Raw genomic sequence first — 15,904 nt, forward strand, 5'->3', positions numbered from 1 at the left:
CGCCATTGGTCGCCTGACATGTCCAACCAAGCAGTGTCCCATGCCAATTAGATAGCGAACAAACTCTTCATTACCCAATTGGATGTCTCTTGACTGTCAGTCAAACAGCCTTTTTTCTCATCCCCAATGTTTTCATAACTAATAAACACAAGTGTTCAAAGAAATTGAAAAAAGTGCACAATTTTATATAAGAACATAAGAATTAGAAGCAGGAGTAGGCCATACGGCCCCTCGAACCTTCTCCGCCATTCAATAAGATCATGGCTGATCTTCTACATCAACTCACTTTCCCACCCTATCCTCATATGCCTTGATTCCCTTAGTGTCCAAAAATCTATCGATCCCAGTCTTGAATATACTCAACAACTAAGCATCCACAGCCCTCTGGGGTAGAGAATTCCAAAGATTTAAAACTCCCTGAGCGAAGAAATTTTTCCTAATCTTGATCCTAAATGGCCGATCCCTTATCCTGAGGCCATGACCCCTAGTTCTAGACTCTCCAGCCAGGGGAAACAGCCTCTCAGCATCTACCCTGTCAAGCCCTCTAAGAATTTTATATGTTTCAATGAGATCACCTCTCATTCTTCTAAACTCCAGAGAGTATAGGCCCATTCTACTCAATCTCTCCTCATAGGACAAACCTCTCATCCCAGGACTCAATCCAGTGAACCTTCGTTGCACCCCATCTAAGGCAAGTGTATCCTTCCTTAGATAAGGAAACCAAAACTGTACACAGTACTCCAGGTGTGGTCTCACCAGTGCCCTATACAATTAGGAACATAGGAACAGGAATAGGCCATTTACCCCCTTGAGCCTATTCCATCATTCAGTGAAATAATGGCTGATCTGTGACCTAACTCCATATCCCTTAATATCTTTGGTTAACAAAAATCTACCAATCTCAGATTTAAAATTAACAATTGAGCTAGCAACAACTGCCGTTTGTAGAAGAGAGTTCCAAACTTCTACCGCCCTTTGCGTGTAGAAGTGTTTCCTAACTTCACTCTTGAAAGTCCTGACTCTAATTTTTAGGCTATGTCCCCTCGTCCTAGACTCCCCAACCAGTGGAAATAGTTTCTCTTTATCTACCCGATCAGTTCCCCTAAATATCTTGAAAACTTCGATCAAATCACCCCTTAATCTTCTAAATTTCAGGGAATTCAATCTTAGTTTGTGTAATCTCTCCTCGTAATTTAACCCTTGGAGTCCAGGTATCATTCTAAAAAATCTATGTGCACTCCCTCCAAGGCCAATATATTCTTCCTAAGGTGCGGTGCCCAGAACTGAATACAGTGCTCCAGGTGTGGTCTAACCAGGGCTTTGTATAGCTTCAGCATAACTTCTACCCCTTGTATTCTAGTCCTCTAGACATAAAGGCCAATGTTCCATTAGGCTTTTTGATTATTTTCTGTACTTGTCCTTGACATTTTAATGATCTATATACATGGACTCCTAAGTCTCTTTGGACCTCCACTGTTTCGAGCTTTTCACCATTTAGAAAGTACTCTGATCTATCCTTTTTAGGTCCAAAGTGGATGACCTCACACTTGCCTACATTGAAATCCATTTGCCACAGTTTTGCCCGTTCACTTAATCTATTAATACCTCTGTATTGTTATGTTTCAATCTAAACTGCTTACAATATTGCTTATCTTTATGTCATTGGCAAACTTGGATATGTGGCTCCCCATTTTTTTTTAATTCATTCATGGGACGTGGGCGTCGCTGGCAAGGCCAGCATTTATTACCCATCCCTAATGGCCCTTGAGAAGGTGGTGGTGAGCCGCCTATCCCGTCATCATAGTCGTTAATAAATACAGTGAATAGTTGAGGCCCCAACACATATCCCTGTGGGACACCACTGGTCACATACAGCCAATTTGAGTACCTGCCCATTATCCCTACTCTCTGTCTCTTGCTATTCAGCCAATTTCCTAACCAGGTCAATAATTTGCCTCAATTCCATGAGCTTCAACTTTAGCTAACAGTCCCTTATGAGGGACTTTATAAAATGCCTTCTGGAAGTTCATATAAACAACATCCATAGACATCCATAGATGTTATGTATCCCAGGCTGTTAAAAGAAGCAAGGGAGGAAATAAGGGAGGCTCTGACCATTATTTTCCAAACCTCACTGGATACAGGCGTGGCGCCAGAGGAGTGGAGGACTGCTAACGTTGTACCGTTGTTTAAAAAGGGAGTGAGGGATAGACCGAGTAATTACATAGAAACATAGAAAATAGGAGCATGAGTAGGCCAATTGGCCCTTCGAACCTGCTCCGCCATTCAAAATCATCATGGCTGATCCTCTATCTCAATACCATATTCCTGCTCTCTCCCCCATACCCCTTGATGCTGTTTGTGTCTAGAAATCTATCTAGCTCCTTCTTAAATATATTCAGTGACTTGGCCTCCACAGTCTTCGGTGGTAGAGAATTCCACAAGTTCACCACCCTCTAAGTGAAGAAATTTCTCCTCATCTCAGTCCTACCTTGTATCCTGAGATGTGACTCCTCATTCTGGACCCACCAGCCAGGGGAAACATCCTCCCTGCATCCAGTCTGTCTAGCCCTGTCAGAATTTAATACGTTTCAATGAGATCCCCTCTCATTCTTCTAAACTCTAGTGAATACAGGCCTAGTCGACCCAATCACTCCTCATACCACAGTCCTGCCATCCCAAGGATCAGTCTTTTTTTTATTCATTCATGGAATGTGGGCGTCGCTGGCGAGTCCAGCATTTATTGCCCATCCCTAATTGCCCTTGAGAAGGTGGTGGTGAGCCCCCTTCTTGAACCGCTGCAGTCCGTGTGGTGAAGGTTCTCCCACAGTGCTGTTAGGAAGGGAGTTCCAGGATTTTGCCCCAGCGACGATGAAGGAACGACGATATATTTCCAAGTCAGAATGGTGTGTGACTTGGAGGGGAACGTGCAGGTGGTGTTGTTCCCATGTACCTGCTGCCCTGGTCCTTCTACGTGGTAGAGGTCGCGGGTTTGGGAGGTGCTATTGAAGAAGCCTTGGCGAGTTGCTGCAGTGCATCCTGTGGATGGTACACACTGCAGCCACAGTGCGCCGGTAGTGAAGGGAGTGAATGTTTAAGGTGGTGGATGGGGTGCCAATCAAGCGGGCTGCTTTGTCTTGGATGGTGTCGAGCTTCTTGAGTGTTGTTGGAGCTGCACTCATCCAGGCAAGTGGAGAGTATTCCATCACACTCCTGACTTGTGCCTTGTAGATGGTGGAAAGGCTTTGTGGAGTCAGGAGGTGAGTCACTCGCCACAGAATACCCAGCCTCTGACCTGCTCTTGTAGCCATAGTATTTATATGGCTGGTCCAGTTAAGTTTCTGGTCAATGGTGACCCCCAGGATGTTGATGGTGGGGGATTTGGCGATGGTAATGCCGTTGAAGGTCAAGGGGAAGTGGTTAGACTCTCTCTTGTTGGAGATGGTCATTGCCTGGCACTTGTCTGGCACAAATGTTACTTGCCACTTATCAGCCCAAGCCTGGATGTTGTCCAGCTTTTGCTGTATGCGGACATGGACTGCTTCATTATCTGAGGGGTTGTGAATGGAACTGAACACTGTGCGATCATCAGCGAACATCCCCATTTCTGACCTTATGACGGAAGGGAGGTCATTGATGAAGCAGCTGAAGATGGTTGGGCATTGGACACTGCCCTGAGGAACTCCTGCAGCAATGTCTGGTGAACCTTCGCTGCACTCCCTCTTTGACAAGTATATCCTTTCTTAGGTAAGAAGACCAAAACTGCACACAATACTCCGGGTGTAGTCTCACCAAGGCCCTGTATAACTGCAGTAAGACATCCTTGCTCCTGTACTCAAATCCTCTTGCAATTAAAGCATGAAGGCCAACATACCATTTGCCTTCCTAACTGCTTGCTGCACCTGCATGTTTGCTTTCAGTGACTGGTGTACAAGGACACCCAGGTCCCTTTGTACATCAACATTTCCCAATCTATCACCATTTAAATAATACTCTGCCTTTCTGTTTTTCCTGCCAAAGTGGATAACTTCACATTTATCCACATTACACTGCATCTGCCATGTATTTGCCCACTCACTCAACTTGTCTAAATCGCCTTGAAGCCTCTTTGCATCCTCCTCACAACTCACGATCCCACCTAGTTTTGTGTCGTCAGAAAAGTTGGAAATATATACATTTGGTTCCCTCATCCAAATCATTGATATATATTGTGAATAGCTGGGGCCCAAGCACCAATCCCTGCGGTACCCCACTAGTCAAAGATAGAGCAGGAGGTAAGAGAGGAGGGGGAGTTGCGTTCTTGATTAGGGAGAACATCACGGCAGTAGTGAGAGGGGATATATCCGAGGGTTCGCCCACTGAGTCCATATGGGTAGAACTGAAAAATAAGAAGGGAGAGATCACTTTGATAGGATTGTACTACAGACCCCCAAATAGTCAACGGGAAATTGAGGAGCAAATATGTAAGGAGATTACAGACAGCTGCAAGAAAAATAGGGTGGTAATAGTAGGGGACTTTAACTTTCCCAACATTGACTGGGACAGCCATAGCATTAGGGGCTTGGATGGAGAGAAATTTGTTGAGTGTATTCAGGAGGAATTTCTCATTCAGTATGTGGATGGCCCGACTAGAGAGGGGGCAAAACTTGACCTCCTCTTGGGAAATAAGGAAGGGCAGGTGACAGAAGTGTTAGTGAGGGATCACTTTGGGACCAGTGATCATAATTCCATTAGTTTTAAGATAGCTATGGAGAAGGATAGGTCTGGCCCAAAAGTTAAAATTCTAAATTGGGGAAAGGCCAATTTTGATGGTATTAGACAGGAACTTTCAGAAGTTGATTGGGAGAGTCTGTTGGCAGGCAAAGGGACGTCTGGTAAGTGGGAGGCATTCAAAAGTGTTTTAACCAGGGTTCAGTGTAAACACATTCCTTATAAAGTGAAGGGCAAGGCTGGTAGAAGTAGGGAACCTTGGATGACTCGGGAGATTGAGGCACTAGTCAAAAATAAGAAGGAGGCATATGACATGCATAGGCAGCTGGGATCAAGTGGATCCCTTGAAGAGTATAGAGATTGCCGGAGTAGAGTTAAGAGAGAAATCAGGAGGGCAAAAAGGGGATATGAGATTGCTTTGGCAGATCAGGCAAAGGTGAATCCAAAGAGCTTCTACAAATACATAAAGGGCAAAAGGGTAACTAGGGAGAGAGTAGGGCCTCTTAAGGATCAACAAGGTCATCTATGTGCGGAACCACAAGAGATGGGTGAGATCCTGAATGAATATTTCACATCGGTATTTACGGTTGAGAAAGGCATGGATGTTAGGGAACTTGGGGAAATAAATAGTGATGTCTTGAGGAGTGTACATATTACAGAGAGGGAGGTGCTGGAAGTCTTAACGCGCATCAAGGTAGATAAATCTCCGGGACCTGATGAAATGTATCCCAGGACGTTATGGGAGGTTAGGGAGGAAATTGCGGGTCCCCTAGCAGAGATATTTGAATCATCCACCGCTACAGGTGAGGTGCCTGAAGATTGGAGGGTAGCAAATGTTGTGCCTTTGTTTAAGAAGGGCGGCAGGGAAAAGCCTGGGAACTACAGACCAGTGAGCCTGACATCTGTAGTGGGTAAGTTGTTAGAGGGTATTCTGAGGGACAGAATCTACAGGCATTTGGAGAGGCAGGGACTAATTAGGAACAGTCAGCATGGTTTTGTGAGAGGAAAATCATGTCTCACGAATTTGATTGAGTTTTTTGAAGGGGTAACCAAGAAGATAGATGAGGGCTGTGCAGTAGACGTGGTCTACATGGACTTCAGCAAAGCATTTGACAAGGTACCGCATGGTAGGTTGTTACATAAGGTTAAATCTCATGGGATCCAAGGTGAGGTAGCCAATTGGATACAACATTGGCTTGACGACAGAAGACAGAGGGTGGTTGTCGAGGGTTGTTTTTCAAACTGGATGCCTGTGTCCAGCGGTGTGCCTCAGGGATCGGTGCTGGGTCCGCTGTTATTTGTTATTTATATTAATGATTTGGATGAGAATTTAGGAGGCATGGTTAGTAAGTTTGCAGATGACACCAAGATTGGTGGCATTGTGGACAGTGAAGAAGGTTATCTAGGATTGCAACGGGATCTTGATAAATTGGGCCAGTGGGCCGATGAATGGCAGATGGAGTTTAATTTAGATAAATGTGAGGTGATGCATTTTGGTAGATCGAATCGGGCCAGGACCTACTCCGTTAATGGTAGGGCGTTGGGGAGAGTTATAGAACAAAGAGATCTAGGAGTACAGATTCATAGCTCCTTGAAAGTGGAGTCACAGGTGGATAGGGTGGTGAAGAAGGCATTCAGCATGCTTGGTTTCATTGGTCAGAACATTGAATGCAGGAGTTGGGATGTCTTGTTGAAGTTGTACAGGGCATTGGTGAGGCCACACTTGGAGTACTGTGTACAGTTCTGGTCACCCTATTATAGAAAGGATATTATTAAACTAGAAAGAGTGCAGAAAAGATTTACTAGGATGCTACCGGGACTTGATGGTTTGACTTACAGGGAGAGGTTAGACAGACTGGGACTTTATTCCCTGGAGAGTAGGAGGTTAAGGGGTGATCTTATAGAAGTCTATAAAATAATGAGGGGCATAGATAAGGTCGATAGTCAAAATCTTTTCCCAAAGGTAGGGGAGTCTATAACGAGGGGGCACAGATTTAAGGTGAGAGGGGAGAGATACAAAAGGATCCAGAGGGGCAATTTTTTCACTCAAAGGGTGGTGAGTGTCTGGAACGAGCTGCCAGAGGCAGTAGTAGAGGCGGGTACAATTTTGTCTTTTAAAAAGCATTTGGACAGTTACATGGGGAAGATGGGTATCGAGGGATATGGGCCAAGTGCAGGCAATTGGGACTAGCTTAGTGGTATAAACTGGGCGACATGGACATGTTGGGCCGAAGGGCCTGTTTCCATGTTGTAACTTCTATGATTCTATGATTCTATGATTGCCTGTCACCCCGAGCAAAACCCATTGATTCCTACTCTCTGTTTCCTGTCTGTTAGCCAATTATCATACCATGCCAGTATATTACCCCCAATCCCATGTGCTTTAATTTTGCACACTAACCTCTTATGTGGGACTTTATCAAAGGCCTTCTGAAAATCCAAATTAAACCACATTCACTGGTTCTCCCTTATCTATTCTATCAGTTACATCCTCAAAAAATTCCAGTAGGTTTGTCAAACATGATTTCCCTTTTATAAATCCACGTAGACTTTGTCTAATCCCATTGATATTTTCTAAGTGTCCTGTTATCACATCCTTTATAATAGACTCTTGTGTTTTCCCTACTACTGCTGTTCGGCTAAACGGTCTGTAGTTCCCTGTTTTCTCTCTCCCTCCTTTTTTAAAAAGTGGGGTTACATTTGCCACCCTTCAATCTGCAGGAACTGTTCCATAATCTATAGAATTTGGAAGATGACAACCAATGCATCTGTTATTTCCATGACTACCTCTTTTAATACTCTGGGACGCAGATTATCAGGCCCTTGGGATTTATTGGCTTTCAGTCCCATTAATTTCTCCAGCACTATTTTTTTTACTAATACTAATTTTCTTTAATTCCTCCTTCTCCTTAGTCCCTTGGTTCCCTAGCATTTCTGGGAAGTTATTTGTGTCCTCTTCCGTGAAGACAGAACCAAAGTATTTGTTTAATTGCTCTGCCATTTCCTTGTTCCCCATTATAAATTCTCCCATTTCTGACTGTAAGGCACCTACATTTGCCTTCAATAATCTTTTTCTTTTTACATACTTGTAGAAGCTTTTACAGTCCACTTTTATGTCCCTTGCACGTTTACTCTCATACTCTATTTTTCCCCTCTTAATCAATCTCTGGGTCCTTTTTTGCTACATTCTAAACTGGGATGGAAACCATCTGGTCCTGGGGATTTGTCACTCGTTAGTGCCATTATTTTCTTCATTACTGTTAATTTGCTTACGTTAATTATGCTGAGTCCGCATCCCTGATTCAAAATTAGTTTCCTTGGGGTGTCTGGCATGCTATCCCCTTCCTCTACTGTAAATACTGACACAAAGTAATTATTTAACTTGTCTGCCATTTCCTTATTTTCATTTACAATATCACCATTATCAGTTTTTAAGGGGCCCATGTTACTCTTGACCACCCTCTTTTTCCTAATATAATTGTAAAAAGTTTTTGTGTTGATTTTGATATCCCTTGCAAGTTTCTTTTCATACTCCCTTTTTGTAGCTCTTTCTATCTATTTTGTCACCCTTTGCTGTTCTTTGTATCTCTCCCAGTCGCCAGGATCTGCGCTATTTTTTGCAGCAAGATATCCTTACTCTTATGGTCCAACCCCCTTGCAAGAAAGGCTAATGTACCATTTGCCTTCTTAATTGCTTGCTGTACCTGCATGTTAACTTTCTGTGATTCATGTACAAGGACACCCAAATCCCTCTGACTACCAACATTTCTTAGTCTCTCACCTTTTAAAAGATATTCTGCTTTTCTGGTCTTCCTACCAAAGTGAATAATTTCACATTTCCCCACGTTATACTCCATCTGCCACCTTCTCGACCACTCACTTAACTTAGATCCCATTGCAGACTCTTTGCTCCCTCCTCACAGCTTACTTTCCCACTTAGCTTTGTAGCGTCATCAAACTTGGATACATTACACTCATCTAAGTCATTGATATAAATTGTAAACAGCTGGGGCCCAAGCGCTGATCCTTGTGGCACCCCACTAGTTACAACCTGCCAACCCAAAAATGACCCATTTATTCCTACTCTCTGTTTTCTGTCCATTAACCAATCCTCAATACATAAAGCCCCTGTGATTTTTCTCCCGGGTTTGCTCGCAGCAGTGCCCTGGAGATTAATCTTCAATTCCTGGAGAATCCAGACCAATCCTGGAGGATTGGCAACCCTACCCTAAAATCTTCATTTTCGCCTTGTAAACATTTGATTCAATTGTGAACTATCAATATTTTCACAAGTGTTTCTTTCTCCTTTTTAAGTTTTTAGGTGAGGAATAAAATCTGTCCCATTTCAGCATTAAAAAGAAAGAAAGAGTTTGCACATCTATGGCACATTTCATGACTTCAGGACGTCCCAAAGCACTTTACAGCCAACAAAGTACTTTTTTAAAGTATAATCACTGTTGTAATGTAGGAAACGTTGCAGCCAATTTGCGCACAGCAAGGTTCCACAAACAGCAATGCAACAATGATCAGCTGATCACCGGGGAGAACGCCCCTGCTCTACTTCGAATGCTTCATGGGATCTGAGACCTGAGAGAGCAAACGGGGCCTCGGTTTAATGTCTCATCCGAAAGAAGGCACCTCCGACAGTGCAGTACTCCCTCAGTACTGCACGGTGTATCAGTCTCGATAAGCACTCCTGGTGAGGTATATTATGGTCAGTAAAACTCCCTCCGCTTTTCTCTGACACATGCATAAATCCCAACCTCAGAAGAGCAAAATTCTAATATACCAATGTAGCATTTGCCATGCCTACTGTCCTTAGGCTTGTCCGCATGAAATTACCAACTAGTGCCAGCTTTGTGGTGTAGGAGCTGGATTGAGATGAGCCAAGCTCATTTCAGATAGGAACCTTGCAGCCGCCAGAGACAGGAGACTTTCATGCTTTCAGGCTGGGCTGGTTTTGAACCTAGATCCCAGAGGTGAAAGGGCAGTATCTGATGCACTGCACCATCTAGTACCCTACAATTTTTTTTTCACGTTTTGTCTGACCATGTCCATCTCTAGACAAAGTATTTTATTCTTACATTCTCATTTAGACTCAGCTGACATTACCGTTGACAAATAGCACCAGGGTTTCATCTCCATTTTCCTCATCTATTTCCTATTGCCATTGGTTTGAGCTCGGCCCTGTCATTGGGCTAGAATTCCCCAATGGGAAGCGTTCATGGTCAGGAGGAGTGGAGCTACTTCAGTGAGTGCTGGCTGAAATATTATTCAGTGATTGTAACTCCAGAATTCAGGTGGTGTAAAGGACATTCTCTTCAAATCCTTCCATGGCCTCACCCCTCCCTATCTCTGTAACCTCCTCCAGCCCTACAACCCTCCGAGATCTCTGCTCTCCTCCAACTCTTGCCTCTTGCGCATCCCCGATTTTCATCGCTCCACCATTGGCGGCCGTGCCTTCAGCTGCCTAGGCCCTAAGCTCTGGAGTTCCCTCCCTAAACCTGTCTGCCTCTCTACTTCTCTCTCCTCCTTCAAGGCGCTCCTTGAAACCTACCTCTTTGACCAAGCTTTTGGTCACCTGACCCAATATCTTCTTACTTGGTTTGGTGTCAAATTTTGTTTGATAACACTCCTGTGAAGCGCCTTGAGACATTTTACTACATTAAAGGCGCTATATAAATGCAAGTTGTTGTTGTTGTTGTTGTTGAGGTTGTTGCACAAGCCTTGATAGCCCCTAAATGGAAAGATTAATGCACTGCATTCAGTGTCAGTTTTATCTTTCAGATCACCTGTTATGGCTGGAGGCTTGTTTGCAGTCGACCGGCAGTGGTTCTGGGAACTGGGTGGCTATGATCCAGGACTGGAAATCTGGGGAGGGGAGCAGTATGAAATATCGTTCAAGGTAAGTTAGCATGGAGATTCCCACTCCAGTCATGAACCATAGTAATGTGCTTTTCATTATTGTGTTTTAAAAAGTTCCTTGTTTATGGTTTACTTTAGAAAAGTATTCTTTCCGCTCTTTAGTTAAACGCCCAATGTCTCTGTATGACATCCATTATGCAAATGATCTCCCCTATCGAGATATAGTAAACGATCGCAAACTCCAAGTGATTTTCTTCGTAGGAACATTAGGAACTCTCTAAACAATCGCGTTCTGTAAACCAGCCACTGAGACATGTCCAAGAGTCACCAAACCGATATTCCACCTCTCCTGATGGGCCAAGTTATATCAGGATTCACCTTGTGGGGACCAAACAGCACAACATAGGAACATAGGAACAGGAGTAGGTCATACAGCCCCTAAAGCCTGCTCCACCATTCAATTAGATCACACTGATCGTCAACTCCATTCACCCGCTTTTGCTCCCTATCTCTTGATACCCTTACCTAACAAAAATGTATCTAACTCAGTCTTGAAAGCTCCAATTGCCCCAGCATTAACCTTTTGGTGGAGGGCTGTAGCGGTTGTAGGGCTGGAGGAGGTTGGAGAGATTGGAAGGGATGAGGCCATGGACGGATTGGAACACGAGGTTGAGAGTTTTAAATTAGAGCCATTTTTGGACCGGGTCGGCGAGCACAGGCATGATGGATGATCGGGACTTGGTGCAGGTTAGGATACGGGCAGCAGTTTTGGATGAACTGATGTTTACAGAGGGTGGAAGATGGGGGGACCGGCCAGGAGAGCACTGAAATAGTCGAAGCTGGCGATAATAAAATTATAAGATATCTACATATTAAAATTATAAAATATCTAAATATCTAATATGTAGATATTAGTACAGGATTTTATCAGCTGTGTACCTGGCAGGTGTGACTTACGTGCTAGATGAGCAATCTTTTGTTGCTCACAATATGCTTCAGTTATTATGGTACTTAGCGATATGCTTGCAATCAGACTGTGTTCTGTATAATTACCTGCAGTGAGGTCTTAAAGGATTCATTACCACAGCGCGAAGTTTCTATGTACTCGTCGCAATGTGTACACACATAATTCAGACACACAACAGGCACGAGCAAGAGTCATATTGTAACTTTGACTCTCAGTTTCATAGAATCATAGAAGGATACAGCACAGAAGGAGGCCATTCGGCCCATCGTGCCTGTGCTGGCTCATTAACAACGCCAAAAAATAGTCCCACTCTCCCCGTTCTTTACCCATAGCCCTGCAAATTTTTCCCCTTCAAGTATTTATCCAAATCCCTTTTGAAAGTTATTATTGAATCTGCTTCCACCACCCTTTCAGGCAGATTATAACAACTCGCTGCATAAAAATGCTTTTCCTCATGTCGCCTCTGATTCTTTTGCCAATTACCTTAAATCTGTGTCTCTAGTTACCGACTCTTCTGTCATCGGAAAGTTTCTCCTTATTTACTCTATCAAAACCCTTCATGATTTTGAACACCTATATCAAATCTCTCTTTAACCTTCGCTGCTCTAAGGAGAACAACACCAGTTTCTTTCGTCTCTCCATATGACTGAAGTCCTTCATCCCTGGTACCATTCTAATAAATCTCCTCTGCACCCTCTCTAAGGCCTTGACATCCTTCCCAAAATGTGATGCTCAGAATTGGCTACAATACTCCAGCTGGGGCCTAACCAGTGTTTTATAAAGATGTAGCATAACTTCCTTGCTTCTATTTATAAAGCCAAGGATCCTGTATGCTTTTATAACAGCCTTCTTAACTTGTCCTGCCACCTTCAAAGGCTTGTGTAGGTACACCCCAGGTCTCCCTGTTCCTACACCTCCTTTAAAATTGTACTATTTAGTTTATATTGCCTCTCTTCATTCTTCCTACCAAAATGAATCATTTCACGCTTCTCTATATTAAATTTCACCTGCAATGCGTCTGCCCAGATCACCAGTCTGTCTATGTCCTCCTGAAATCTGTTACTATCCTCGTCACTGTTTGCTACATTTCCAAGTTTCATATCATCTGCAAACTTTGAAATTATACCTTGTATACCCAAGTCCAGGTCATTAATATATATCAAAAAGAGCAGTGGTCCCAACACGGACCCCTGGGGGACACCACTGCACACTTCCCTCCAGTCTGAAAAACAACTGTTCACCACTACTCTCTGCTTTTTGTCCCTGAGACAATTTTGTATCCCCGCAGCCACTGCCCTTTTAATCACATGGGTTTTTGATCTTAGTCACCACAAAAATTATGCAGTTCTTAGCCATGAGGCTACCAGCAGGTCAGAGAAATTCTATTCCCCTGGCCCAACTATTTTTTGTTATATGTTTCAGCTCTATGACATTGAAGAAGGCAGCATTTGACAGGGTGTGGCACCAAGGAGCCCTAGTAAAATTGAAGTCAATGGGAATCAGGGGGAAAAATCTCCAGTGGCTGGAGTCATACCTAGCACAAAGGAAGATGGTAGTGGTTGTTGGAGGCCAATCATCTCAGCCCCAGGACATTGCTGCAGGAGATTCTCAGGGCAGTGTTCTAGGCCCAACCTCTTCAGCTGCTTCATCAATACCGATAAGGTCCATCATAAGGTCAGAAATGGGGATGTTCACTGATGATTTCACAGTGTTCAGTTCCATTCGCAATCCCTCAGATGATGAAGCAGTCCGTGCCTGCATGCAGCAAGACCTGGACAACATCCAGGCTTGGGCAAAGAAGTGGCAAGTAACATTCGCGCCAGACAAGTGCCAGGCAATGATCATCTCCAACAAGAGAGAGTCTAACCACCTCCCCTTGACATTCAATGACATTACCATCACTGAATCCCCCACCATCAACATCCTGGGGTCACCATTGACCAGAAATTTAACTGGACCAGCTACATAAATACTGTGGCTACAAGAGCAGGTCAGAGGCTGGGTATTCTGCAGCGAGTGACTCACCTCCTGACTCCCCAAAGCCTTTCCACCATCTACAAGGCACAAGTCAGGAGTGTGATGGAATACTCTCCACTTGCCTGGATGAGTGCAGCTCCAGCAACACTCAAGAAGCTCAACACGATCCAGGACAAAGTAGCCAGCTTGATTGGCACCCCATCCGCCACCCTAAACATTCACTCCCTTCACCATCGGCGCACAGTGGCTGCAGTGTGTACCATCCACAGGATGCACTGCAGCAACTTGTCAAGGTTTCTTCAACAGCACCTCCCAAACCCGCGACCTCTACCACCTAGAAGGACGAGGGCAGCAGGCACATGGGGACAACATCACCTGCACGTTCCCCTCCGAGTCGCACACCATCCCGACTTGGAAATATATCGCCGTTCCTTCATCGTCACTGGGTCAAAATCCTAGAACTCCCTTCATAACAGCACTGTGGGAGAACCGTCACCACACGGACTGCAGCGGTTCAAGAAGGAAGCTCACCACCACCTTCCCGAGGGCAATTAGGGATGGACAATAAATGCTGGCCTTGCCAGCGACGCCCACATCCCATGAACAAATAAAAAAAAGAAACATTAATATGACAGTGATAAAGCAACTTAAATGTAAAGTGTAAATTCATTACTGCAATATTAATTCTACATAACCAAAATAAACACTTAAAATACAATCCTAAATCTGGTCATTAACTCAATGCTGTTTGTGGGACCTTGCTGTGCGCAAAAGTTGTCTGCTGCGTTTCCTAAATTTCAAGAGTGACCACATTTCAAAAAGTACTTCGTTGGCTATAAAGCGCTTTGGGACATCCTGAGATCATGAAAGGCGCCACATAGATGCAAGTCTTTCTTTCTCATTCTATCTATTAAAACTTTTTTTTAAAATAATTTTAAACCTGTTTACACTTCATTCTGACTCTTTCAAAACCCACTTTACATTTGGAGATAGGAACAACTCCAAAACTGGCCTCTGATTTGCTAAAAATCAGATTCCAAGCTTAATTTTTTAGCCAATTGAGTACTTGAAAGGTAATGATTGGCACAGGTGTGACCACAGCAACTTCTGATGCAATCCTCATATGGCCAATAGAAACTTGCCAACATTGTAGGAACAATCAAGTCTGTGGTGCTGGTATCTTGTACAATTCTATTGAGAAGGCAATTTGGCTGTGGGTTAAAGTCCAACCACAGCATCAGACAAACCCTCGCTGCAATCCCCGGCCTCTTAAGAACATTAGAAATAGGAGCAGGAATAGGCCATACGGCCCCCCCGAGCCTGCTCCGCCATTCAATAAGATCATGGCTGGTCTTCAACCTCAACTCCACTTTCCCGCCCGATCCCCATATCCTTTGATTCTCTTATAGTCCAAAAATCTATCAATCTCAGTCTTGAATATACTCAACGACTGAGCATCCATAACCCTCTGGTGTAGGGAATTCCAAAGATTCACAACCCTCTGAATGAAGAAATTTCTCCTCATCTCAGTCCTAAATGGTCGACCCTTTATCCTGAGACTATGCCCCCTAGTTCTAGACTCTCCAACCAAGGGAAATAGCCTCATAGCATCGAGATATTATATGTTTCAATTAAATAACCTCTCATTCTTCCAAACTCCAGAGAGTATAGGCCCATTCTACTCACTCTCTCCTCACAGAACAAATCTCTCATCCCAGGAACCAATCTAGTGAACCTTTGTTGCATCTCCTCTAAGGCAAGTATATCCTTGCTTAGGTAAGGAGACCAAAACTGTACACAGTACTCCAGGTGAGGTCTCACCAAAGCCCTGTACAATTGGAGTAAGACTTCCTTACTCTTGTACTCCAAACCCCTTGCAATAAAGGCCAACATACCATTTGCCTTCCTAATTGCTTTCTGTACCTGCATGATAACTTTCTGATTTTTGTGTACAAGCACACCCAAATCCCTCTGAACTCGAACATTTAATACTTTCTCACCTTTTAAAAAATATTTTGTTTTTCTATTCTTCTTACCAAAATGAATAATGTCACATTTCCCCACATCATACTCCATCTGTCTATAACCTGTCTATATCCTTAACCTGTCTATATCCCTTTGCAGACTCTTTGCATCCTCCTCGCAGCTTACTTTCCCACCTAGCTTTGAATCATCAGCAGACTTGGATACATTACACTCGGGCCCTTCATCTAAGTCATTAATATAGATTCTAAATAGCTGAAGCCCAAGCACTGATCCTTGCGGCATCCCACTAGTTACAGCCTGCCAACCCAAAAATGACCTGTTTATTCCTACTGTCTGTTTTCTGTCCGTTAACTAATCCTTTATCCATGCTAATATATTATCCCCAACCCCATGAGCCCT

At 43.8% G+C, this 15,904-nt stretch overlaps 1 protein-coding gene across 4 annotated transcripts in view; it reads left to right on the plus strand.

Moving 5' to 3' along the window:
• The window catches only part of galntl6 (polypeptide N-acetylgalactosaminyltransferase like 6), a 1,033,047-nt gene that overhangs the window by 913,212 nt on the left and 103,931 nt on the right, over positions 1-15,904 (plus strand). For all 4 annotated transcript variants that reach the window (XM_067982486.1, XM_067982485.1, XM_067982488.1 and 1 more), the window contains one exon: positions 10,498-10,615. In XM_067982486.1, the coding sequence (XP_067838587.1) occupies positions 10,498-10,615 (118 nt within the window). The remainder of the gene's footprint in view (positions 1-10,497; positions 10,616-15,904) is intronic.

Source organism: Heptranchias perlo, chromosome 4, assembly GCF_035084215.1.
Source record: "Heptranchias perlo isolate sHepPer1 chromosome 4, sHepPer1.hap1, whole genome shotgun sequence".
Lineage (NCBI taxonomy): Eukaryota > Metazoa > Chordata > Chondrichthyes > Hexanchiformes > Hexanchidae > Heptranchias > Heptranchias perlo.